Source organism: Arvicanthis niloticus, chromosome 16 (genome assembly GCF_011762505.2).
Source record: "Arvicanthis niloticus isolate mArvNil1 chromosome 16, mArvNil1.pat.X, whole genome shotgun sequence".
Taxonomy (NCBI): domain Eukaryota; kingdom Metazoa; phylum Chordata; class Mammalia; order Rodentia; family Muridae; genus Arvicanthis; species Arvicanthis niloticus.
In genome coordinates, this window is record NC_047673.1 from 19,278,587 (window position 1) to 19,306,464 (window position 27,878).

Consider the following 27,878-nt stretch of genomic DNA (forward strand, 5'->3'; position numbering starts at 1 on the left):
AACCAGGGAACTACTGAATGTAGAGAAAAGGAAGGGGGGCATTTCGGGATGGGAGAGAAAAGATATAATTGCATACATATATGTGTGGGGATTTGCTTGAAGGATATACAAGGAGCCTCTGGAAAGCAGAAATGGATGTTTGGTAGACAGAGCAGGCAGGCTGACTTCCTTTAAGTATGCATTAGTTGGTATTTGCTTTTCTCCTCACAGTACTGGATCACAGTCCTTTATTTCTGAGCCACATCTCCAGGACTTTTTATTCTGAGAAGGCTGGGCTGACTCTGTAACAGCCTTCAAGTTGGCAGTTAGGAGACTAGGCCTAAGAACTGGGCAAGTCCAGGCAAGCCCAGGCAAGTCTGTTACTAGGGGAAAAAAAGCCCCAGGCTTTCAGGTAGCTGTCAGAAACTGCCCTGCCATCAGAAGCAGCCCTACCACCTGGTCTGCAGCAAGGACAATGGGTCAGCAACAGTTTCCAGACTTCCTCAGCGTGTTTCTAGTCCCCACTCCCCAGTAATAGAATGTCCCTAGAGATGAAGCAAAATAAAGGTTACCTACCCCGGAATCCCCTAATGTGTTTTAAATCAGGCCTGTGAGCTCACTTGGTTGTCAATCTATCTTGGTACTGGGAGACCCCAGCCTGCTGGTCTTCTGCAGAATAAAACACTCTTTCCATTTACAAACTATTTGAGTCTGGGGTATCATTCTTCAGTGAATCATGGATCCTTATAATTGTATTTTTTTTTAAATTTATTTTATGTATATGAGTACACCGTTGCTCTTTTCAGACACACCAGAAGAGGGCATCAGATTGCATTGGAGATGGTTGTGAGTCACCATGTGGTTACTGGGAATTGAACTCAGGTCCTCTGGAAGAGCAGTCTCTTAACCACTGAGCCATCTCTCCAGCCACTTATTTTGAGACAGGGGTCTTGCTAAGTTACCCAAGCTGGCCTCAAACTTTCATCCTCCTGCCTCAGTTTTTGGGTAGATGGGATTACAGATGTTTACCACCATGGCCAGCTCCACCTTCATCTTAAGATTTTTTAAAAAAAAAAAAATTGTATGAATATTGGTGTTTCACTTGCATGTCTGTGCTCTACATGTCAGATGCAGTACTCATGGTGACCAGAAGAGGGCATTGGATCCCCTGGAACTGGAGTTATAGAAGGTTGTAGGGCTGCCATGTGAGTGTTAGGATTCAAACCAGGGTCCTCTGGAGGAACAGTCTGTATTCTTAACCATAGAGACATTAATGTAGGTTCCCAGCTCTACCTTTAAAATGTTAAGTTATGCATATAGATTTCCCATTCAAAGGTCTCATCTAAATATTGAAGAATGTTAAGTCGTGAGAGTTGTAAAGAAAACAAGTGAATTCCTGGCAGAGGAGCTCACAGATTTGGAAAGAAGCACCATTGATGGTGAAGAGCTGATTTACCTGTCAGAGGGTTCAAGATATATGAAGGTACTGCACGGGACTTAGGATCCTCCAAAGTCATGTGAGGAATTCTGTTCTATAACAGAATTTGGGCTTCTTCTGGGAAGACACAGCAGAGTAGAGTGGTCTGACTGTTGGATAAACCTTGAACAAACTTCCAGATTCTGACCGGTGAATTTTCCCCCCTATGTTGAAACTCCAGCCCCTACCCCTAAGTGCCATTGCCAAACACAGGCACCCTCTATCAACTGCATCCCGATATTGGGCAAGACAGTTTCTAAAGATAAAACAATCTTGTCTGCACAAATAACTGCAGAGGGAGGAACTACAGGCAGGGCACACAGCCCCAGCAATGTGCAGTTAACCTTCCCCACATATAAGCTCCTATATAAGCTCCAAGTATCTCCTTCCTGCAGGCATCCCGTTCCCGCAGAAGAGTGCTTGCCCCTTGCTATTTTGAGATAAACAGTCTTGCCTGCTCAGGTCAGTCTGGTCTCTTTCTGCCTTTTGCCTTTCTACTTTGCCTCAGACATCTAACACCAATGGCTGGGTTCTTGAACCATCTGGAAGCCTGTTCTCTAGTATTTCTTTGGAAGCTGAACCTCCAGTAGAAGGCACAGGTGCAGGTGCAGGTGCGGGCGCAGGTGCAGGTGCAGGTGCAGGCGCAGGCGCAGGCGCAGGCGCAGGCGCAGGCGCAGGCGCAGGCGCAGGTGCAGGCACAGGTGCAGGCGCAGGAGGACATGGGAGCATCCTGGCTCACTGAATAAATGCTAGAGGGAGGCCTTCTTCCTATGGCCTTGGCAGGGCTACCTGACACAGTAAATACCAATACAGGAACACCACTACCACAATTATCTTAACTTTTGAAATATTTATGAGAATGCAGGAAATGAAGCCTTGCTTTCTCACTGGTAGAACAGATGGTAAGCTTAAAAAAATTATTTCCCATTCTTCCTTTCTTTTTGCATTTTAAGAGCAGATATTGGCTATGTGTTTTACACTGTAACTGCCAATTCTCTTGCCTCCACCCCACCAGTGCTGGTATGTATTGCCACGCCCACTCTGGAGGGGATTTTTTTGTCTAAACCAAAGCTTTTTTTTTTTTTTTTTTTAAAGATAACTTTTATTAATGCTCAAATGGCCTCTTATTTACCACACCGTGTATTTAGAACCTGTGTGAATATTAAAGAATAAACAAAGTCAGATGATCTGGGTGCCATAACTGTGGTACAGCAAAACAAAACAAAAACCCATGTTTCCTGTCAGAAGTCTGAGCATGCTAATACCGATACATTAAAACTGTGGGTTGGGTTGGGCATGATGGCATAAGCCTGTGATTGTGTTAGAAGAGAATTTGTCTCAAGGGAAACAAACTGGAAATATAGGCCTGGATATGTAGCTTAGTGATGGAGTGCTTGCCTAGTGCACATGAAGTTCAGATTCTGAGTACTGCAGGAAGCAGGCATGATGGCAAATGCCTGTCATTCTAGCTCTCTGGAGGTGGAAGACTTTTAAAAGATTCTGGTTGTTCTCTGCTACATAGACTTAGATGCTGTTTTAATGGTGCAAAACAACTTCCCTCGTTCCTTGAAATGCAAAAATAAATAGATTAATTAATTAATTAAATTAAATTAAATTAAAAATTGAACGAGAATTTCCTGTGTTCCAATGTGAAGGAAGAAAAGACGTTGAGACCTGTTCAGAGAGGTGCAAGAGAGTGCACATTCAGAAAGTGCTTCGGACTCCAACTTAACTCTTTTCCTTTTTTACTCCTCCCTCCCTCCTTCCCTCCCTCCCTCCCTTCCTCCCTTCCTCCCTTTCTTTCTCTCTCTCTCTCTCTCTCTCTCTCTCTCTCTCTCTCTCTCTCTCTCTCTCTCTCTTTCTTTCTTTCTTTCTTCCTAAACCAGAGTCTCGGTTTGTGGCTGGGCTGTCTTGGAATTCCCTATGCAAACCAGGCTGGCCTCAAACTCACAGAGCTACTGCCTCTGCCTCTCCAGTGCTTTGTGGGGTCTCTTTTCTTTTTTCTCCCTCCCTCCCTCCCTTCCTGCATTTGGGCATTTTTTTTTTTTTTTTAAACCCGTATCTATTTGTGTATAACTCGTGCCTGGTGCCTGGGGCAGCCAGAAGAGGAGGGGAATAGTTGAGAGCTGCCAGGGGAATTCTGGAAATCGAACCCAGGACCTCTGGAAGAGGAGCGTCTTACTCATCTCTCCACTCCTACTCCTCCCCATCCCCTTCCCTTGCTCCCCTCCCCTCCGAAACCTTTTATATACTGTACACAAAGACCACAGGGAGATCCGCTGAACGGTGCTGGCCGTCCACTCCCTCCGCAAACCTCAGCTGAGCCACGGCCTGCTCAGGCTGAAGAGTGCCCTTGTTGGCGAAGAGGGGAACCTGTGGTTCCCCAAAGCTCCGCTGCGGAGCCACAGGCATTTGCTGGGCTCGCAGGCTGGGCGGCTGTGAGTTTTGCAGCCCTTAGCTGTCTAGACGCGTCTAAGGCAGCTGGGGACACAGGTGACTTAGGTGGACTCGGGAGGGAGTGGGGGTGGGGGTGCCCGGCTGCCACTCTTGGAAGCAGCTCGCGGCAGAGGTCGTAGGGATGCTAAGGAAAGCCCACCATCCTCGATCCACCACACTGTCCTTTGTGCACCGCCCCTTCCGCCCTCTTGAGGCTTGAATTCAGGAAAAAGTCCCAGGAGGGGAAGAGGAGTCGAAGAAAGGGAAATCTGTGGCTGGCAGCATCTGACAAATAGTGTCATGTTGTAGGTGGGGGACCGATTCAAGGCTTGGAGTGGCCGCGCATAGCATCTGCAAAATCTGTTTTGAACTTTAAAAAAAAAACGCATTCTTTTGAATGCCACCACACTGTATCTTGGTGGCTATTCAGGAACAAGACGCAAGAGGGCGCCAGAGAGCCTACAAGAAGATGGCACCAGCTCTAGGGCGGGTGTGAATTTCTAATAGGGCATTCCGGGAGCTGGAGCTGCGGGGTGGCTGCAGCTAGCAGTTCCTTTTAATTTATCCTCACGGCCCCAGCAGTCACTCCGAGGACTTTGCACATTTCTCCAACACTTTCTACCCCGAGTCCCCCTCAAGACCATGTAACCCTTGGAAATGGCCAGGAACATAGAAGGAGAAAAGTTACTTCTTCAGATAGCTTCAGAGTTTGGTTCCAGTGCCTGGGAGGAGTGGACATCAGAACTCTGGGTGAGGCTCAGGCGGCCACCCCTATGATGGGAGAGGAATCAGAACACCTGAGGAGGGGGGAGGGGACGGGGGACAGGAGACAAGGGTTGCACTGAGAGAACTCTTGTCCTACCAGGCAGCTACTAGCACCCTGCCCCTCTCTGTGCCCCAAATTTCAAAATTAAAGAATAAGGACATTTGCTTTTACAGTAGGATCCAGTAGGGGGACAGTGATTCCAGCAGAGATCCCACGAGACTTTGCCTCGCGACCCCTCCCCCCGCCCCCAACAATAGAATACATACAACAAACTTTACCATGGTAACATTTTATTAGCATATAGTTGTATAAAGTAATGGGTTACATATGACTTTTCGTACATGTACACGGGTCATAGCTACGCTGTTAGTTTGATATCCTCCCTCCCGCTGGCTCCCTCCTTTTTCACATGGTTTCCTTCTCTTTTAATGTCTGAATTAAAATTTATTTATGTGTGGGGGTGTTTTGCCTGCGTGTATGCCTTTGCACCACATGAATGCTTGGTGCTGGAGAAAGCTAGCTAGCAGAGGGACTTGGATTTCCCCAAACTGGAGTTAAAGATAACTGTGAGCTGCTATGTGGGTGCTGGAAATCAAACCAGGGTCCCCTGGAAGAGCAGCCAGTGCTCCTAACCACCAAGGTATTTTGGTTGAAAATTTTAACCTAAAACCTAGATTCTGCACATGGAAGAGAATATGCAATGTTTGTCTTTCAGAGTTTAGAACGGAGTCTCTGTTTTTCCCCATTTCTCTACAAATGATTCCATTATGGCTGAATAAAACTCCATTATATATATTTTTAAAATCTTGTATGCGTATATCTATGGGGTGGGCATGGTGCTGCTCTGTAGCCCAGAATAGCCTGAGACCGTGTAGTTCAGGCTTGGACTTGTGGGACTTCTTCCTCTACCTCCCAAATAGAGCCAGCACATCTGGCTCACATACATGCAGTGTGTGTGTGTGTGTGTGTGTGTGTGTGTGTGTGTGTGTGTAATGGCTGCATATTTTCAGGCATTACATCCTTACTATTCTGAAGAAGAGTATGTCTCCTGTTTCTTCTTCAGGATGAGTTCCCTTCTCTGAAGCCTGTGAACTGCCTTGGTGCTCTTGGGATACTCTGGCAGTTTAAATCAGCAGCCTAGTGCTGAGGCAGTGTCTGTCAGTCCCTTCCCAAAAGACATTCCAGGAGGGAGGCTAGGAAAGAACCCAGCAAACTTTGAATAGATCACCCATCCTCAACTCCTGAAGGCCACCCTGTCCATGTGCTAGAGATGGAACCCAGGGACCTGTACATGCTAAGCGTGTGTTCTACCACTGAGGCACGCCAGCAAAAGCACGTGTACTGGCTGGTTATGTATGTCGATGTGATACAAACTAGAGTTATCAGAGAGAAAGGAATCTCAGTTGAGGAATTGCCTCCATGAATTAGTGATCAGTGGGGGAGGTCCCAGTCTGTTGTGGGTGGTGTCATCCCTGAGCTGGTGGTCCTAGGTTCTATAAGAAAGCAGGCTGAGCAAGCAATAGGAAGCAAGCCAGTAAGCAGCACTCCTCTATGGCCTCTGCTGTTCCTGAGGCCAGGTTCAGTTCCTGCTTCCAGGTTCCAGCCCTGCTTGAGTTCCTGTCTTGACTTCCACCAGTGATAGACTATGATCTCAAAGTCTAAGCTAAATAAACTCTTTCCTCTCCAACTGGTCATGGTGCATCTCCTTGAAGCAATTAGAAATCCTATCTAAGACACAACTTTTGATGCTATTTTGTAGTGATTTTTTTTTTCTGCTTGTACTTCAGGCAGCAGTAGAAAGCAGGGGCTTCTTTGGACTACCCCAGGTTACAGAGTGTCCAGGGGTGGCACTAAGGAGATGTGGAGAGGAGGAATTGAAGCAAAAATACCCCAAACCAAACACACACACACACACACACACACACACACACACACACACACACACACAAACAAAACCACATCTCTTTACTTCAAAAGGAACAAGAGATAATTTATTCTGGAGCCAAATTCGAGTGACCAACACTTGGGAAACATGAGGCTAGATTAGCCCAGGTTCCATGATTTCATGTGGAAATGGTTCATGAACTTTTATAGTAACAGAACAGAGGATGTCATCGTCCAGGCAACTTAAACATACTTTCTTGGATACACCAGAGATGCTATTATTGCTGGATGAGGGGAAGTTCTCTTGTGAACCACAGAGGCTGATGATATTTTTACCTTTTGAGTTGGTGGAAGCTAATGGGATACTGAGTTAATAGATTCTAAACGGTCTTTATCTATTAGTCACAGAATGTTAGTTCCAACACAGAGGTTGGCAAACAATGACTATTTAGGGGCTAAAACTAGTCCAAGAGAAGGTAATTAAGCTCTGGACCTGCAACATTCCAACCTGTCCACCTAGCTGCAGTGTTAATTAGTAGGCTAATCTTCAGTCTTTGCAGACAAAGATGTTCCCAGAAGTCCTCATCCGGAGAGGGGAAGCTGGCTTGTGTCAGAGACTGCGCTGATACTTGGTTGACCAGTAATCATGGGTAATGTGCTTGGAACTGTCTATTTTTCTGTTGCTTCGACAAAACACCATGACCAAGGCAATTTACTGCCGTGGACCAGCTGCAATACCAGGTAATGGGGAAGGCAGCAATGAGGGCAAAGGTTGCTTAGTTTTGAAAATATTTACCCTTCTTAACTCTTGCCTATTTTGTAGCCAAATGTCACTGACTTCTGGTGATTAACACAGGCTGTTGGCAGCAGGAGATTAAGGAAAGAAGTTAATTATTTGGGCTTCTTGCTGAGCCGATCAGTTAAAAGGCTCAGAGTTTGTTAACTCTTTGTGAGCCAGAGAAAAAGGAAAAGTCACACACACAGTAAAAAAAAAAACCAACAACAAAAAATTCACTCACTCTGGATGAAGTAGAAACAAGTCTGGACTACACCTTGATCTCTGTTCTCAGTATTTTTATTTTCTCTTAAAAAAAATTACCTCATACAACTATCAGGTAGAACCCTTACAGCAGGATACTTGGTTACATGATTTTCTAAATACTTTCACATTCCAATAAGTTCACAGTAAGTTTAAGGCAATAATTCATGTCACAGATCGATAGGGTTTAAAGATTTACAACAGAAGTGTTTACATGTCTTTCCATTAAGACTAGTATCCCACTAAGCATTCATTATTTGTTGCTAGCCCTCATAAGATTACTAGAAGTTTAAAGCAACATTTTTTATGTCACAAGTTAGCACAGTTTTGTCAAGAGACAATCGTCTGCCCTGTGTCTTATTATTTTGAGCTTTTGTATAGATAAACTAGTCAATATTTTATTTTCTGTCATTGAGCCTACAATAAATTGTACATTCCCAGTTTATGACCTTTAGTTAACAGATAATGGTTTCACAGTTAAACTAAAAAGGAATGTTTTCCTTGATAGTAAATCTGTTCCAAGGCTGCTTCCTTTTTCTAGCTTAGTTAGCCCATGACACATGAAGCTTTGCAGAACTCTATTGTAGCTATTATTCTATAAAGGCCTTGAAATTATTTATACAAATTTAGGAATTCTATAAAAATCATCATCAGGAATTATGAAATCATCAATTTGTCTGTACAGCATTACTATGTGAGAGTACATCTTCATGTTGATTCTGCAGAAAATCTGCCCAATAGGGTAGACTGATGCCCAGGAATCTTTGGACTATGCAATAGTTACAGGAAAGGCATATGAGCAGCAAGAAGCAATCCTGGGATGGAGTCTTCTGGGACCTAGCCTCTTAGAAGTCACCCATTGCAGTTATGCAAAATGATGGGTCCTCTCTAGGAAACTCATTTGCATGACTCAGTCTTTCCTAGATGGGTCTGACAGTTCATAAAGAAAAGCATTTAATGGGGCTCATGGCTTCAGGGGGTGAGAGTCCATAATGGCAGAGCAAAGGCATGTTGGCAGAAACAGCTGAGAGCTCACATCTTGATGCACAAGCCCAAGACAGATGGAGAGAACTAACAGATGGAGAAGGCAGGAGCTTTTGAAACCTCAAAGCCCACCATTAGTGACACACTTCCTCCAACAATGCCACACCTCTTAATCCTTCCCAAACCGCTCTACCAATTAGGAATAGCATTCAAACTTATGAGACTATGGGGGACCATTCTCATTCAAGCTATGACAGAGCCCTAAGTTCCATCTCTAGCACACAGAATACTAGTGTGGTTATATTATGGAGAATAATCTGTTTTTAGTAGTTCAGGGATGTTGGTTCCTGTTAGTCTTCTATAGTTGTGTATTGGTCAGGGTCCTCTAGAGTCACAGAACTTATTAAATGAATCTCTCTCTCTCTCTCTCTCTCTCTCTCTCTCTCTCTCTCTCTCTCTCTCCCTTCCTTCCCCCTCCCCCTCCCCCCAGCAGAGGATTAAAGGGGTGTGCCTTCCCTGCCTCAAGATCAAGATCAGAAGCCTATGTCTTCCTGCTTCAAGATCCAGATTCAGAGGTGTGAGTCTTCCTACCTCAAAATGTCCAGACTAGATGTGGATTTACCCACTTTCAAACCAAACAGAATATCTTTAACAGGTATGCCCTCCATACCTGGATCGTAGTGGATTCCAGACATATCCTAATTGACAAGCAAAAATAGCCACCATGAGTCGTGTGAGGGCTTCCTCTATGCATTGTTCTTGCATGACCTTGGGAACGATACTGTTATAGTCATTTGCTCCTGTCCTTCTCATTGATATGTCTCTCAGAATGTCATCTGAGCTAAGTATTTTCTCTCTGCTGCAGGCACTGATGGTTATGTTGGCAACTGTGTGATTAGCGTGGCTGACAAGTGTCCATCTTCCCAAAGCCCCTAGAAGTGCCACTCTTTGACTATGAGCAGCCAGCACATACTTCTGTTCCTTTGTTTCTTCTGCGGCTTGTGGTAGAAGAACTGGAGGGAACAGAGTTCAGTAAGAAGGGTGAATGGACATTGGGTTAATTCAGTTAAGACATGAGGAAAGCCTGAGCTAAGGCAGTGGCTGATGGATAAAATTGCCAGATGTCCTCCATAAAAATACCAGGCGCCAGGCCAACCTTGGGGGAAGGGTGTTGGTAGACGGTAGTGGTATTGAAAATATTTCCCTAACTCAAACAATATCTTATATGCCAGTGTAATCCACTCGACTCCTCCCAGTTCCTCTGCACCTCCCCTCCCCTCTGAATCCATTCCCTTTCTGTCTCTCACACACACACAAAATAGCTTTTGAGAGAAAACAACCAAACATGACAAAATAAGATATAAGATAAAGTAAAACCCATCACACTAAGGCTGGGCAAGGCAACCTTAAAGAAGGAGAAGAATCCCAAGATCTGACACAAGAACTAGAGACCCACTTATATACACACTCAACAGTCCCATAAAAATACTAAGCTGAGAGTTACAATATATATGCAAAAGACCTGGTACAGACCTGTGTACAAAGCCTCTTTGTGTAAGGTGAGACACTCCACAAGCAGATACCCAAGGTCAATGGTAAATACTCAGGAGCTCTTCCAGAGAGCAGTTTAAGGGGAAATACTGAATGGGTTTTTTTTTTTTTTTTAATTTTTATATTAGACTTATTTTTTTTATTTCACGTGTGAATATTTTGCCTGCGTGTATGTATGCATAGTACATGTGTGGCTGGTGCTCACAGAGGCCAGAAAGAAAGCATCAGATTGCATGGAACTGGAGTTATGGGCAATTGTGAACCACCACAACCACATAGATACTGGGAATTGAACCTGGGTCCTCTATAAGGGCAGCAACTGAGGCACCTCTCTATCCCCAATACTGAAGCTTTTAAGGTATTTGTTGTGTGTTGCCGGGGATGGCACCCAGGGCCTCACAAATGCTGCAGTGCTCTTCCATATGTTCACAGAGCCTCACCTCAGCCTTGAGCTGGAGTCCTGAGGGAGCTGGAACAGTGTTCATCAGCCATGTATGCTTCATCCTCTCAGAATGGTAGAAGTCTTTATGCTTTCCCACAGGGGAGAGCAGTCTTTATGCTTTCCTTACTCTCCTGATGGTTCTGAGACAGCATTCCAGCATGAGATTCAGACTTGGACTCTGAGAGGAAGGTCTCCACTACCAGAAGAGCCACCAGAGAGGTGAGAACGGCAGTGGGCAAGTGAAAGTTAGACATTCCCATTTTTTCTCTCTGCCTTTGGGAAGAAGTCGCCCATCCCTGCTCCCTTCTGAGACCATTGATAGCAGAAGCAACGTTTCACCCCGTCTTTGCTAAGGAAACATAGTGTATAAGAGATCTGCCGCGTTTCGTGTTATGAAATGTAGCTCACACACACTAGGTAAGGCCCTACTGTGAATTGCATCTCAAGTCATAATATATTATGTATAAAAAGAAATGAAAACTGTGGTAACTGTGTGTGGACCCCCTAGTTCCTGAAATAGGTAAAGCATATGTGGGCCAAGGAATCATGGGATGACTTTCCAAGCCTATTGGTCCGTTGTTTTTTGTTGTGGGTAATTGGAGGCAGGAGGTGATGCAGAGGCCATGGAGGAGTGCTGCTAACTGGCTTGCTCCCATGGCTTGTTCAGCCTGTGTTATAATAAAATCTAGGACCACCACCAGCCCAGGGATGATACAAAGGACCGGGTCCTCCTCCATCAATCACTAATTGGGAAAATGTCTTGCCTACACCCTGATCTTATGGAGACATTTTCCCAATTGAGGCTCCCTCCTCTCAGATGAGGTTCCCTCACTCTAGCTTGTGTCAAGTTGACATTTAATTAGCCAGCACATAGGTATAGTTAGAGATCTCAAGATTATCCTATATTAGGACTTGGCCTAAATGCAATGAGAGGTGTCTTTATAAAAATCAAAGGGGAAGACACACAGGGACATAGGGAAAGCTGTGGGAAGATGGGGATAGGCATTCAAGTGACACAGCGCAAAACAATGCCAGGGATATCAAATGTTGTCCAGGTCCCCAGAAGTTAGGAAGGCATGGGGGAGTCTCTCCCTAAGGGTCTCCAATAGGAACCAGCTCTGTAAATCTCTGTTCCAGCATTCCGGCCTCCAGGATGGTGGGGGATGTTACTGCTCTTTCAACCCCTCTAAGGTAATGCTAATTATTTTGTTTTGTTTGTTTGTTTGTTTGTTTTTGAGACAAAGTTTTTCTGTGTAATAGCCCAGCCATTCTGAAACTCACTTTATAGACCAGGCTGGCTTCTAATTCCTAGAAATCCCCCTGCCTCTGTCTCCCCAGTGCTGGGATTCAAGACAATATTTATTATTATTTTTTGAACAGGGTCTTTCTGTGTTGGTCATGCTGGTCTGGAATGTACTGTGTAGCCTGGGTTGGCTTCAAATTTAGCAATCCTCCTGAGTTAGCCTCTCAGATTCTGGGAAGGTCATGGGAATTTTTTTTTTTTTTTTTTTTTGCAGCCTCAGGAAACTAATACAGTCAACAATTTCTCCATAAGGATTTCTGTGAAGGAATGGGGAGTTTGTTGTTGCTAAGACAACAAGAACTCAGATGTCAGTTCCTGAATAGTAGAAGGGCTCCAAGATGATCTAAAGCAGTGTCCTCAACCTTCCTGGTGCTGTGACTCTAATACAGTCCCTCATGTTCTGGTGAGGCCCCCCCCACCACCACCATCATAAAATGACGTTGTTTCTACTTCATAACTGTAATTTTGCTACTGTTATGAATCATAATGTGAATAGTTGCTATGCATGGTATCTGATATGGGACTCCTGAGGGGTCATACCCCACAGGTTGGGAGCCACTCATTGTTAAAGCAAGGCTATTTATGGCTAGAGTACCAGAAGCTGTATCATCATGGAACTAGAGGGATGCCTGTGGACCTCTCTAAAGAATGTCTAAACTATACATCCTGTAGCCATCTTTACCCTTCCCATACCATTATTTTTGTTTGGATCAAATAAATGAGGTTAAGATAACTGTGGCTTAAACAGTATAGACATTTTTTTGTCACTTAAAAGCCTTAAATGCAAGTAGTCTGGGACTGAAATGAGGCTCTCCTCTCTGGGGGCTCTTAATACCAGGTGCCTTGGTCCTATCTGTCTGGTTGGGCCATCTATTATGGCTGGCAACTGTTCTATGACTCAGAAAGGCCACTTCAGGTCTCACTATCACACTCGAATCCCAGCTAGTTGGAAATTACTGTAATGGCAGAACTGCTGTCATGGTGTGCTTCCATTGGCTTGAACACAGTCGCTTAGCAATGCCTGCTGGAGTGAGGCTGTAAAATGCTCTTTGTCAGGATGTCCTCTTTCTCGGTAAAACCTGGTGTTTCTGTTAATGAAGGAAGTATGGGGAGTGGATAACACCACTGTATACTGGTGAGCAACAAATACAAGCCCCTACTGCTCCAGTGGTTTCTCAGATCGGAACCCATAAGATGGGCAGCAAAAGCCGGGAAGTGGAAGTCTAGGGAACAGATAACAGCTCCACCCCTTTGGCTAGTGATAAGATAAAATGGAGCCTGTATGCTTTGGGTTTGAAGCAACAGAAATACTTACAGTAAGGGTGGAATTGTCAGAAGGCCAACAGTAACACCCGCCCTCCCTCTCTCTCTCCCTCCCTCCCTCCCTCCGACCCTCCCTCCCTCCTTCTGTTACAGGTTGAATTGTGACCTCCTGAAAGATGTATTGAAGATTTAATCTTGCAACATTTGAAGGTGCCATACTTTGAAAATGAGGCCTTTGCAGGTGTATTCAAGTTAAAATGAGATCATACAGGATGTCCCAACCCGATGACTGATGTCCTTTAAAGAGTTATTTAGGCAGAGAAGGACAAAGAGAGAAAGGATGTGTAAAGACAGAAGTTAATGTTGGAAAGACCTGCTTACAAGTCCGACAATACCAATGACTGCTCTCAAACACCAGAAGCTCGGAGGCAAGGAAAGACCCTTTCCAGAGCCTCCAGAGAACTCATGACCTTTCCAGCACCTTGATTTTGGACTTCAAGTTTCCAGAACTGTGGAAGAACACATTTTTATTGTGTCATGACACTTAGTTTTTAACGCGTTGCTGCAGCTATCCTAGCAAATTTATTCTCCTTTTTTCCTCTTTCTGATCCCTTTGTGTGCAGTCTCATTAACATCCACTGTAAAGGACCACCAGGTCCTGATATTCAGAAGTGCTTTTTGCTCTCCGTACCTTCTCCCTATCCCTATCATTTACCGTATTGGCAATGTTTCATGCAATGGTGGGCAATCCAACCAAGACCAAATGCCTGGCCAAGGCCAGATCAGAGAGTGAAAAGAGCCAAAGGGTAGCAGCAGATCTATAAAGTTAAAGGAATTTGTCTGAGATGTCCACTTCTCAGAAGAAAGAGTAGGCATGGCATCCAATAGGGACCAAAGACAAGGCCCACAATGTAAGCAGGGTTATAGGGACCTAAACTGGTAGGCCAGGAACTTGACCCAGATCCAGTGTCATTCCTCTACATTATGCTGGAGCATCCCCTTCTGGTTTCATATCTAGGATCTCGTTTGCTCTTCCAAACTGATCTGTATGGGCTGAATACAGCACTAACGTCTCCATTTGAATCCTATGTAAGCAAATGGCGGAAGAGGCTGAGTAACTTGCTCAGTGTTACTCAAAGTATTGGCAGGATGCGTAGGGAAGCTCAAAGGGAACTTTGTGTTGATCAAGGAGGTCCCAAAGGTTCCTCCAAACAACACAGGCTATTGCCATTGCTTTGCTTGCTCACCAGATCTTATAGCCTATTGCTGAAGACACTACATACTTTCATTGCAGGATGTAGAGAAGTTGATCTGGCATTAACCTGCAAGTTTCCTTCTTACTGTCTACCTTTCATAGTACCAGAAGGTGCTATGCAGGCTGATGGGGGAGAGAAGCCATTAACAGTTTTACTTAGTTGAAAACCCTCTGAGCTATAATGCCAATCTTTCAGGTAAGATGTTTCTGCTGATGTGATAGTGGCATGTCTATTATGGAAGTAACCAACCACTTTAGAGTTGGATTTGAGGCTCTATTCATTAGGGTAGAATCCAAGTCTGGTACTGTAAACCTGGTCAAAAGCCCATGACCTGAGGAAGAATGTACTATTATTATTTTACTAAATGAATAGGATATCAAACTGACTTCTAAATATTTATACCCATAGGTTAGTACTATTCTCACCACTGGTTAGAGAAGCTTCTTTTTGCAATGGGTAGGCAACAGTTAAAGCAGATGCACATAACTGGTTACAGTGCTTGCTGAGTACTTAGCCCCAAGCAGCACAGCTCCATCACCCCTTCCAAGTTCCTGGAATATTGCAGAAGAAGGAACAGAAAGAGGCAGAAGATGCGAAGGAGTTCTGTGAAACACTGTCCTCTAAATATGATGCAGCCATTGCACTCGTGAACTCACAGAGGCTGCAGTGACCTGCACAAGATGAAGTCTAGTAAGAGTTTACCATTAGAGGCTGGAGAGATGGCTCGGCAGTTGGGAGTACTAACTGTTTTTCCAGAGAACCTATGTTCAATTCCCAGCACCCAGATGGCAGTTCACAAATGTCTATTAGCTCCAAGATCTGACACTCTTATGTAGACATATATGCAGGCAAAACACCAATGCACATTAAAGAAAAAAAAAAAAAAGAGTTCATCATGAAATAAAGGAGAAGAAGAGAGGTTGGTAAAATTGCAATACAGATATCTGAGAAAGCCACAAAGAATCATACTATTAACTATTAACCTAGACAAGGCAAGATGCTGAGAGTCACTCTCAGACAAGCCAAGCTGCAAAAAAGATCCTGAGACTGTCTGGAAGAAACAGAATCTAGTGGAAAAGATATGGACCAAGTCAGTTACTAGGACACTCTTGAACCCATTGAGCTGCCTGCAGGATGTGGAGTGTACTCTGGGTTTTCAGGTTTTGTGAGCTGTCATCCATACTGACATGGGCCTTGGTGATGTAATGGTCTTTGAGTCATTTCCGTTCCTGTAATGCTCTCACTTATATTCCTGTAAGTAACCCCAATAAAACTCGTGGCTTAACCAAGTTGAACTTTGGTGGTATCTGTACTTCAGTTTGTGATAGGTTCCTTATCTGGGGTGAGTAGGCACGTATGTTTGTCATACAGAAGTTTGGCAACGGGCAGGTAGACATGACACTGGAGTGATAGCTGAGAGCTTACTTACATCCTGATCTGCAGTCAAGAGGCAGAACGAGAGTGAGGCTGGGCCTAGTGTAGGCTTTTGAAACCGGAAAGCCCAGTAACCCATCTTCTCTAACAAGACCACACCTACTGATCCTCCCTAAACACCTCATTAACTGAGAAACAAACATTCAAATATATGAGCCTATGGGGACCATTCTCATTCAAACCACCATAACCCCAGAGGCGGAAGGTAAGTCCCTAGTGATGAAGACACCATGTGTAGCAGGATAATTTCCTGCTACTGCTACAGTGTATATGCAGTGGAGCTTGGTGATTGGGCAGTATAAGAGGTAGGCGGAGTCAGGAGTTGGGAGAGGAAGAGGAGGAGAGAAAGGAGGCTTGCAAAGATGCGGGAGGATGCATGGTTCCAGAGCAGTCCTGGGTAGCTACTTATCAAAAAATTAGATATTGGGTAACAATTCTAATTGTGTGGGCATCTTGTTATTTGAACATTTTCAAATATATAAATCCATTGGATAAGCTTTAAGCTTTAAGAGTCTTCAGTCTACTGGGTACTGTGAGGATGGTGGATTTTGTCCGGGGTTTAGCCAAGCTTTTTGGATGCAACGTGGTGGTGGATTGGCAGGGTCATCTCCCACGCTGGTGTCTTGTGGGTGCTAAGGCCTGCGCATCTAGCTAGCTGGAGCCCCAGTCAGAGCCGAGGAGCAGTGGGAACATGGAGACTTCCTGGGAACAAGCTGGATCGGGTGCCATTTTCTAAATATCTCCCCTACACCATGTGCTTTGGAAACAGGGCCAAGAGATCCCTGAGCTGGAACTCACCTGAATGCCCCTTCCCTGAAAACTAGCTTTCATGGTATCAAATGGTGTCATGCAAGCTTCCAAAGGAGAGAGGCACAGAGCAGTCCTATCCAGCTGTTGTACCTATAAACCATATCAATGAGGAACATGGCATGATAACACTACAGGTGTAGGAGTGGTCCACATACCTTGGTGATAACTGTCTTCATTAGGGTTTAACTCCTGTGAACACACAACATGACCAAGGCAACTCTTATAAGGACAACATTTAACTGGGGCTGCCTTACAGGTTCAGAGGTTCAGTCCATTATCATCAAGGTGAAAACACGGCAGCATCCAGGCAGACATGGTGCAGACAGAGCCGAGAGGTCTACATTTTCATCTGAAGGCTGCTAGCAGAATACTGATTTCCAGGCAGCTAGGATGAGGTTCTTAACGCCCATGTCCACAGTAACACACTTCCTCCAATAAGGCCACACCTACTCCAACAAGGCCACACCTCCTAATAGTGCCACATCCTAGACCAAACATATCCAAACCACCACAATAACCAACAGCTCTCTAATTGGACTGAAGACCAGTTGGACTCAACAAGAGGGTTGCCATATCTGGTACTGGAAAGCTAGCTATTCAGTTCTATTACTCAGTTCTGGTGAAGCCTTGATTATTACAGAATCTACACCTGCTAATTTACTAAACCTGGATAATCCCTAACAACGATCTGTTAACATTTGTCCTTATACCCAGAGATAAGTGTAGTCTTCATTTCTCATGAAGGACATTTCTTTGTGTCACAGCAGGAGACCACTACAGAAAATCACACCAATCAATAGACGGAGTTGTGAGTCCAGTCCCAACTGACACATCTACATAACACTCCCACACCTAAGGCTCAGGGAACACTGTGGGAAATGGAGTGGTAAGATTATACGAGCCAGAGGATCAGGGAGTTTGCCGAAAGATTGTGTCTGTTAGTAACATCAGACTTAACATCTGTCCCACTAACGTGACTGCCCAAATCTGAGCTGAACAGGATGACACCAACAAACATGTAAAACTGGATAGGGAAAAGCATATGAGGCTTCAACCCGACACAAAGAACTACAAGCAACTGAGGAAAGCTAGGAATCGGAGAGGTAGCTTTCTCCAGGGAAGAGCAAGCCAATTGGTTCTCCAGTGCCAAATGGTTGACCCTGAAAGTATATGCAGAAGCAACATTATACACATAATAACGAACAGGTATTACCTGGAGGGAGAAAAGGGAAGGCAAAGTGTTGTGATTAAATTATAATATCAAAATCGACCAAAAATGAAAAGGATCCCATCATGGCAGGAGGAGGGGCTCACGAGGGCCCACCCCCTCAGAGGAGGGGCTCACGAGGGCCCACCCTCTCAGAGGAGGGGCTCACGAGGGCCCACCCTCTCAGAGGAGGGGCTCACGAGGGCCCACCCTCTCAGAGGAGGGGCTCACGAGGGCCCACCCCCTCAGAGGAGGGGCTCACGAGGGCCCACCCTCTCTGAAGAAGACTGGCAGTTATTGTTTCTGGGAAGGCACGGTGATTTTCTGCAGTGATATAGCTGCTGCTGATTTGCCCACGTAAAGAACCTCCCACCCATGCTCATTCAAAGAACTCATTTAAACGCAGTGAGTCACAAATCCTCCGCATACAACAAAGAAACAACAAAAGAACTAAAAGTAAAGGAGAGAATTGGTGGATGAGAAAGGGCACTGAGAGGTGAGAAGGGACAAAGTACATTGTATATACATGGGTGGTGTTTTCAAAGAGTGAAAACGTTCTAGCCTCCAGACACATAACAAGAAAAATGGCTGATTTCATGGGGGAGGGGAACAAACTTTATGTAGGATCAGTCACAGCCGCTATTTTTGTAGGGCTGCATTTTTGTTTTTAAATTTTCTGCCATTTGATAGCATAGCATGTGAAGTGTATCTTTACTACCTTTTTTCTGGCTCTGAAACTTCTGTTTGACTGAAGAAAACTGGCTACCCAACTCATTTCTCTAGAATATATATAATACTTATAATATATAATATGCAACATATAATATATACTGTATACTATAATTAAATATATATAATATATTTAATATATATAATTATATAAATTATATAAGTATATAATATATTAATATATATAATTAAATAGATTATATTATATAATAGTATATATACATTATATATTGTATAATAATATACTATATATTATACCACACTATATATTATATTTATTATATAATAGTATATATTATATACTATATACATGTACTATAAACTATATGATATATAATAAATTATAATATATAATATGTATATGTATATATAACATACATATATATTATATAAAAATTAGTTTTGAGGCAGGGTTTTATGCATTCTAGGCTGGTCTCCAACTCATTATGTGTCAGAAGATGACTTTGAACTCCTGATTTTCCTGCCTCCATCTCCTCAGCGCTGGGATTACAGATATGCATCACCATTTACAGTTTTTGTGGTGCAGGGAATTGAACCTGGGGTTTCCTGCAAACTAGAAAAGCATCTAGCAACAGAGCTACATCCCTAGTGCTAGAATACAACTCAGGTTCTTTTTATATTTTTATCAAAGGATTAAACTAAATCATTTATCCTTTTCTCAGATGATTTCTTGCTGCAACAAATGCTGGGATGGAACTTGAACCCTTTGGGGTGCTGAGATTACAGGCCACTACATCTACTTGGATTGTAATTTATATGGATGGAGTCTTTCAGTTCCGAAAAACCATTAACTACACAGCTCAACATTCCGCTCCTGTTGTATCTCATATCACCACCAGGAGGCGCCTAACACTTCTAATGTCCTTGCAACAAGACTAAGGTTTAATAAAAGGCTTGGGATATCATCCTAACACAGGGCATGATAGTGGTGCACACCTGTAGGCCCTGGACTAAGGTGGCTACAACTAGAAGTTCCATAAGAGCCTGGTGGGCTACAGAGCTAGGCCCTCAAATAAGGGGATTCTAGACATCCCTACTTCCCCTCAAATGTGTTTACTTTCTTAGGCAGGGTGGATGGTTGGTGGCTGGGGGATGTTTAGTGTTTCCACCACCGCTGTGAAGAGACACCATGACCAAAGCAACTCTTATTGGGAAGGCTAGGCTGATTCCATGACAGACTTCAAATTGTCAGTTAGGAGACTAGGCCTAAACCTCTGTTTCCAAGAACTGGGCAAGTCCAGGCAAGTCCAGGCCTCAGAAGCTGCCTTGCCACCTGGCCTGAGGCAAGGACAATGGATCAGCAGAAGTTTCCAGACTTTCTCAGCTACTTCCTCAGTAACAGTTTCCAGACCCCTCCAGCAAGTTTCCAGCCCCCACAGCCTGGTAATGGAATGTCCACAGAGGTGGATCCAACAGATTAACATAAAGGTCACCTAGCCGGGATTCCCCAATGTGCTTTAAATCAGGCCTGCAAGCTCACTTGGTTGTCTCTCTATCTTGGTAATTGGGAGACCCATGCTGGACTTCTACAGAATAAAATAATCTGTGTTTATATAACATTTGAGTCTGGGGTATCATTCTTCAGTGAATCATGGATTCTTACATTATAAAGGACGACATTTAATTGGGGCTAGCTTGGAGGTCAGAGTTTCAGTCCATTATCATCAAGGGCAGCATAGCAGTATCCAGGCAGACATGGGGCTGGAAAAGGAACTGAGACTTCTACATCTTGTTTTGAAGGGAACCAAATGACTAGCATCCTCAGGCAGCTAGGAGTAAGCTCTCAAAGCCCACCCACAAAGTGACACACTTCCTCCAACAAGGCCACGCCCACTCTAACAAGGCCACACCTCCTAACATTGCCACTCCCTGGACCAAGCATATTCAAACCACCCCAGGGGAGTTGTCTCTATTTAACAGGTCTGAAGAATGGCAGCAGTATTGCCTATGAGGACCATAGCCTATGAGGACCCTAGCCTATGCTTACCCATCACGGGCCTGAAGAGTCAATCAGAGGAAGTTCATGAAAAGCTTATCGCCAGCACCCTCCTTTCTCTAGTTCAGCTTGTCCCTCTGTAGTCTCACTTACGAGGTCACCTGTCCACCCCAACCCCCTTTTCCCAGTCATTTCTTCCCCATATTCTCTCGTACTTCCAGACTCTTGAAAGACAAGGCTTCTAGAACTCCCCAGTTCTCCCTGGTCTGTGAGTCTTCACATCTTTAGCGTCCTAGCAGGGCTGTTTGTCTTCACCGATTCCAGTGCTCAGGCTTCATGCTGGCAAAAGCAGTTTGCCTCGAATTCAAGGATGTAAATCTCCTTCAGTTTGAAACCTGGCTGGAGAAAGGACTAGAAGGGCTGTCTCTTCAGCGGTCAGATTCACTGGTGACAATCTGCAGATGGAATCCACGGTCCAGTTCAAGTCTAAACACTTCAAAGGAGGCTGACAGTAGGCACATGGGTATGTGTACAGCAAGGCCCAAACAGTATGAGCTCCTGGACACTCTTCAAGGACAATTCTATAAAGCAAAAGCCCCTCCTCCAAAGTCATCCTCTCCTCTCTGGGCAACTTTCCTCAGAGATGTTAGGAAAATATCCAGAGATGAGGGGAGGACACCCTCTTATCCTAAGGCTCAACCAAAACTTCCTTCTGTACTAAGGCCCATAGTTCGAAAGCAGAATCTCTGCCAAGAAACCGTCTACATTTGGACACCAGAGATTGCACACTGCATTGGGTTGGAAAGGAGAAAGTCATCTTTGGTATGCAAACATCCTGAGACATAAAACCTGGGCTTCAGGGGCAAAGGGAGTTGCATAGGTTAGGTCCAGTTCACAGGGAACAGCCATATGTGGAAATTCGTGTAGCTTATCCTGTGGGTGAGGTTTGTATCTCTAGGACCCCCGCCCCCAACCCCAACCCCAGCCAGTGCATTGCATACTATGCTACAGCCATGCTAAACCATTGGTCTTTAACTGGCTGTGCTGGAAATCAGTCTGATCATGGTCTTTGCTCTTGGAGTTAGAAAAGAGTCATCGCAATACTCTAGTCACTTCCTTAGAACCCTTTTCCCCCATGTCAGCTAAGAATTGTAAAAACTGAAGTGAAAAAAAAAAATAGTATCAACAGACAGTTGTGACTCCAGCTTTGCTTCTAGAGGAAAAATGGAGATTTCTGCAACCCAGGAAGGAAATGGGAAGGTAGAGGGTACGTGCGTATGTGTGTATTGTATACACACATCTATTAATATAACACAAGACATCTTGCCTCTTCCCAAACCATGCCCTGAACCTTTAGATACACAGGCATACAAAGCAGAGAAGCAAAGTGTTTGCTGATGTCAATGAGACCTTATTAAGCCACGCTAGTTTGTGGTATGAGAGATTGCAGGTCCTGGACAGAGCAAGCCCCATCCTCCAGCGAGACAGATGAGTAATGCAGGACTATGGTCCTTCTTGCAACTAGACCCCAGAAGTTTCAGAAAGGGTAGGGAGGAAGGAGAAACAAAGACTTGACTGTCTCATTTACACAGACAGACTTTTTGGCTTTGTCTGATGAGGATTAGGAAGAAAGAGGCAAGGATTACTCCTAATTTACTGCCCCTGTCAAAACGCAGCTCCGAGCAAAGAAGCCAGCAAGTGGATCACACAAAGAAAACAAACCCAGAGAAAAAGAGAGCGGAGGACAAACCACATTCAATAATATTTATTAATTTGATTTTAAATGCAAAAGAGAACCATTCCAATAGTTTGACTTCTTCCTATGAACCCTGGAATTTCCCCCCAAACCTTGAAGTCCTAACTGTGAGGTAGATCATAGCTGTTTTGTGCCTGTTTTGAGAGAGGGTCCAAGATGGCGCTTAGAGAGCCATAGTGAGGAGCCAGGGACAGAACCTCAAACTTGGTTGTTGGTTTTTTTGTTTTTTTTTTTCTTCCTGGCTTCCTGCTCTCAAACTAACCAGAGACACAGAGGCTGGAGACCGAGAGCCTGGAGACAGAGCGATTTGTGGAGACACAAGTCGTTCATAGTTCATCGGGGATTAGGAAAGCAGTAGGAAAGGAGGGAGGTAGGGATGCTTTCTTTGCCCTAAGCATCCAGCACAAACATAGGCAGGGTGATGGGCACGCCTCCAAGGCCATAAGGGCTCCTCCCAGGGTAGTCAAGCATAGGTGGCCTGACATCCTAGCTGCTGAGGTAGTAGTGAAGTTCAAGGTGGGTCTTAGACAACTTCTTTCAGAGAGAGAGGATGTCGAAACCCACTTGGTAAGCTTTCCCCTTTACATCTCGTGGTCTAGTCATCGGGTTCTGGAGTACTGAGCTTCCCCGGGACTCACTCTGAGTAGAAATCAAGGGCTTTGTAAAAAGGTTGCATCCATGGACGTTGCTTGTCTTTCTGGCAAAAACAAAGAAACAAAGAAACAAACACCCAGAAGTCCTGCAAAACGGAAACAATATTTCTTGGCGTAACCAGTGAAGGAGGTGGGGATCAGGCACCGGAAGGAAAGGGAAGTGATTCAGGAACCCTGAAAAGTATATTTCCTTTTCAAAGATTCAGGGATCATTCCGCACCCCGCCCCCACCCAAATCCCACCCTACAGCTCTAATCCAGTCCCTGAGGGAGGAAAGCAGCGCAAATCCAACTCACAGCTTCCTTGCTGGATCTCCATGGTCCTTCATATGGGAAATGGACGCTCACCTTCATAGCCATCAAACCTTTGAGAGAAAGCAGAACTGAGACAGAGGTAAGGCTATTGCTGTCTATGGACATCCCAGACAGGTGGAGAGATGCCTGGGCGTCCGAAGAATGGAACAAACAAACAAACAAACAAACAACAACAACAACAACAACAAAAACAAATTCGAGGCTACTAGAAAGGTCAGAAACCTGCTGACAGAGCATCAATTACCTGTGGGGCTCACCTGGTCCTAAGGTGAGCAATTATCCCCTTCCTCCCTTTTGCCTCAGACCCAAGGATTAGATCCAAGAAAAGGAAGGGCCCTGGTTCCCGTTTTTAGTTCTTTGACCTTTTCTGTTCTCTCAAGACAAACGTCCTGTTTACAACTTCCCCTTCCCCCAACCTCCAAACTCAAAAATAGAGACAGAGGCGTTCCCACCCAAAGACTCCGGTCCCCTGCCTGTGTCCCCTACCTGTTGAGTGCTGGGCTCTGCCTGGACTCAACAGGGCTGGCTGGGAAGGTGACTGCCCGTGGCTCCTCTGGTCCACAGCCACCGTAGCTGCACAGAAGACGACGGAAGGCATCGCGAAAGTCCGGGCTGCGGCAGTAGATGAGCGGGTTGAAGGCGGAGTTGGCATAGCCCAGCCAGTTCAGGGCGATGAAAACTCCGCTGGGAACTAGAGAGGGCCCCGCGAGTGCGCGCAGCACGTTGGCCAGAAAGAAGGGCAGCCAGCACAGAGAGAAGATGCCCATAATGAGACCCAAGGTGCGCAGGGCGCGGTGTTCCCGGAGCGGCAGGAGGCGCGCAGGCCGCCTGCCAGAGGAGGGCACTCCGTCCGATGCCGCCGGTGTCCCGCCTGTGGCAGGGGACGGAGAGCGCGACGGAGATGGCGGAGACTCCCCGGGCGGGAAGCGTCCCAGCTCCCGGCGCAGCAAACGCCGTTGGCGCTTAGCCACCACGAACACTCGAGCGTAGACGAACAGCATCACAAGGAGGGGAAGGTAGAAGGAGACGGAGGAGGAGAGCAGCGCGTAGGGCATATTGGAGGCAAAGGAACAGCAGCGCGGATTGGAGTGGCACTCCTGCGCCTCGGCGTCTGCCCCTACACGCCACCACTGGCTCATGATGGGCGCAAAGGACACGGCGGCGGACACGATCCACACCAGGACTACTGCCGCCCGGGCGCGGCGCTTGGTAACCAGCGTGCCGTAACGCAGAGGGTTAGTGACAGCTAGGTAGCGGTCCACAGCCAGGGCGCACAGGGTCTCGATGCTGGCAGTTACACAGAGCACGTCCACTGACGTCCACAGCTCGCAACCAGTTGCGCCCAAGGGCCAGTGGCCAGTCAACGCCAATGTGGCCCCTGGTGGCATTACGAGGAGTCCCACTACCAAGTCAGCTGTGGCCAGCGAAGTCACGAACACGTTGGTTATGGTCTGTAGTCTCGGCGTGCGGGCTATGGCTATGATTACCAGCAGGTTGCCTCCCACCGTGGCCAGCGCCAGCAATGCCCCAGCCAATGCCGCTGCCCATGGTACCCCTGGCAACCCACTGGTGTTGGCTGCACTGGGGTCCAAGGTGGGGGCGTCCGACCACAAAGCCAGAGAGCCGTTTTTGTGAGGCCACGAAGCCATCTCGTGTCGCGCCTGGGGTGGGAAGGTTTCCCCCCCAGACCCGCTGGCTTAGGGCAGGGGACAGTAGAGCCTGGGAGCGACTCTTCCAGCCTGGGCCATCTTCCCTAATTGCTGGGGTAAGTTTGTCAGCTTCCCTCCATCTCACCCCCCACCCCCCACCCCCTAGATGCCGGGAGGAGTGGCTGCTTTTAAAGGAGCAGCGTCCAATAGTCACAGGAGAGGCCTCTGGTGGGAATTGGAGGGTGGAGAGGGACTCCCTTAGCACCGGTTTCCTGGAGGTCAGCAGCTCCTTCCTGGTAGAACCTGAGGCAACCCTGCAAAGGAAGAGAAAACCTCCCACCGTATCCTTTACCCAACAAGGAAGGTGACCCTCCTGAAACAACAAAAACCAAAAACAAACAATCCAAACCAGTTCCTCTTCTGCTTGAATGCTCGCCCTAAGGTATCTTACTGTTTGAGACAGTCTTTCTATGTGTTGCCCAGAACGGTCTGGACCTCCAGATCCTTCTGCTTCAACCTCCCCAGGGCTTGGATTACAGGTCTGTGTGCCACCACTCCCAACTCTAAGGCCCTTTATGTGAAGCCATCACAGGGGACTAGCGTCCTTTTCTCTCCCAGCTGATGAGATCTGTCCCAGTCCCCTTCCCTTTCCTCAGTTTTGCTCACCCTCTGTTCCTGTCTTTTCTGTCCTGTTCTTTTTCTTCTTTTCAGTCACTGGAGACACCCGCTTGTTTCAGGAGTCACTCTAGTTTGACATGGCTTCTTGGAGCTTGGGATGCTAAGGGCTTCTGGTTTCCGTCTTCCCTCTGCACTGCCCCGTTCACATACACTTCTAGAAAATTTCTAGACAAATCCCTTCAAATTCTGAAGTGATAAAGACACATTAAAATGGGAAGACGGAGTCGTGTGTGTGTGTCTCAGTGGTAGAGTGTATTCTTAGCATGCCTGAGGTCCAGCACTGAGATAAAGACAGACAGACAGACAGAAAGGAAGGAAGAAAAAAAGGAAGGAAAGAAAAATGGACTTGAGGCTAAAATCTGTCTAGCACAGTGGTTCTCAACCTGTGGCTTGCAATCCCCACAATGGCCACATAACAGATATCCTGCATTTCAGATATTTATATCACGATTCCAAATAATAGCAAAATTACACTTATGGAGTAGCAACCAAAATAATGGTATGGCTGGGGTCACCACAGCATGAGGAGCTGTATTAAAGGGTTGCAGCATTAGGAAGGTTGAGGACCACATGTCTACTGCCATCCTCAATTTTCCAAAAGTAACACGTGTCACCTTCCCCATGGTAGAGTTCTCATCAACTTCTTGGAGATGTAATCATAAGAAGCTAGAGTTGAGGGATCCATGTGTTCATGTGTGCGCACGTGGATGTGAGGGTGCATCAGGTGTCTCCCCCTATTATATTCCAGTTTAATAATAATAATAATAATAATAATAATAATAATAATATTATTATTATTATTATTATTATTATTATTATGACAGGGTGTCTCACATGGCCAGAGAGCTTTTGCTTTGGTTAGGATGATGGATTCTGGGCTTTTGAGATTCACCTGCCTCTGCTTCCCAAGGCTGGCATCACGGGCATGTGTGACCACACCCAACCCTTCACTTGGGTGCTGGGGATTTGAACTCAGTTCCCCATGCTTGCAGAACAAACCCTCTTACCTACTGAGACATCTGGGCCTCCATACTGCATTTCTGAAGTGTGTAGAAAGATAAGCCTGGTATTTTAATGCCTCTGAAGTTTCTTATACAGTAAGACCAGCCCCTCTGAGCTCTCTCCCCTCACCCAGACTTATAGGGCTTAACCCTGCCATCCAGTCTCCCAGCAAACAGTTTTTTCCAAATTGGGTGTGGGGATGAAAGGCTCAGAAATAAACCTCTGGGGGTTAGGGAGATGACTAAGTCAGCGACGTGCTTGCCTTGCAAGCAGAAGGACCTGTGTTGGATGATTCCTGGGACGTGAATAAAGAAGCCTGGAGTGATGGCCTGCACATGTCATCCCACGGTTGGAGACGCCTGTCAAGGCTGATCCTTGAGACCTCATTTTCACCCCTGAAACAATGGGGCAAAAGAGAAAAAAGTATAGTGGAAAATGCCTCCAGGTCCCCTGTGTCCCCGCATGTTCTTTTGAACAGCTCTGTATTTCAAAAGTGTACTATATAGTACTGGTCTAGGCAATCCCTGTGGGAGGCTGAACCAGGGGCTGGGAGTTAGAAAGGTTGGAAGGGGAAGAGAGAACCTAAAATTATCCCTGAGGAAAAAGGGCCAGCTGGGCTCCCAGGGACTCTGCAGCTCACTCACCCATGAGCAGGGCTGTCAGGGGCTCTCAGGCAAATGCTTTCCCTGTCCCATGGCTGCAGCCTTCAGAGCTCCCTTCTGCTGCTCCTGTCCCTGTCCCAGGCATGCCAGGGTGGTGCAGGCTGCATTTGGCTGTGGCTTCTTGCTGCTCATCAGGCTGATTGCACCCAAATCATGTTTTGCAACAACCCCAGAACGCTGCCAGTTATCACAAAGGGGTGTCATAAGATTCTCGGCAAGCAATCTCTAAAACAAATACATGCCATTTGGCACTTTCCCTGCTAAAGACATCAGAGTAGGTTGGAAAAAGATACCCCACCCCCAGACATACTCAAGGGCTGTCACTTGGGTCAATGACGGACCTCGTTATTTGAAGAAAATGTACAAAAATGTTTATCGTTTTGGAAAAGACCAAGAGTCCCCAGTTGTAAGGACACACCCATGCGTGGCAAACGATTAGTCCTGTAACCAAATCTTGTGAGAATAAATTTGCCAGACCCCTGTTCCCAAAGGCCTGGAAGGCAGCAGAATCATGCCCAAGTACTCTGCCTCCTTCCTTGCTGCCATTTTCTTCCCCTCTTGGGCTGCTCCCATAATTTCGCTGTTTTGGTCTTTGAGATTATTCTCTCTCTCTCTCTCTCAATCTCTCTCTCTCTCTTTTTTTTTTT

General features: G+C 45.8%; 1 protein-coding gene and 2 long non-coding RNA genes across 3 annotated transcripts; 1 reads left to right on the forward strand and 2 right to left on the reverse strand.

Annotated features, from left to right (window-relative positions):
* Positions 1–10,362: 10,362 nt before the first annotated feature.
* On the forward strand, positions 10,363–15,640 carry LOC143434601 (uncharacterized). Its single transcript, XR_013104215.1, has 4 exons — positions 10,363–10,777; positions 11,696–11,749; positions 12,076–12,264; positions 13,278–15,640. It is a non-coding gene; the product is annotated as an uncharacterized LOC143434601 (long non-coding RNA).
* A 6,627-nt stretch (positions 15,641–22,267) lies between these two features.
* Adrb3 (adrenoceptor beta 3) lies at positions 22,268–24,997 on the reverse strand. The gene is made up of 3 exons (XM_076913972.1): positions 23,727–24,997; positions 23,223–23,290; positions 22,268–22,970 (listed from the first exon to the last, which is right to left on the reverse strand). The coding sequence occupies exons 1-2, from the start codon at positions 24,887–24,889 to the stop codon at positions 23,251–23,253; spliced, it is 1,203 nt and encodes a 400-aa protein (XP_076770087.1). The 5' UTR covers positions 24,890–24,997; the 3' UTR covers positions 22,268–22,970; positions 23,223–23,250.
* A 45-nt stretch (positions 24,998–25,042) lies between these two features.
* Positions 25,043–27,646, reverse strand: LOC143434671 (uncharacterized). Its single transcript, XR_013104349.1, has 4 exons — positions 27,214–27,646; positions 26,849–26,964; positions 25,556–25,753; positions 25,043–25,203 (listed from the first exon to the last, which is right to left on the reverse strand). It is a non-coding gene; the product is annotated as an uncharacterized LOC143434671 (long non-coding RNA).
* Positions 27,647–27,878: the final 232 nt, after the last annotated feature.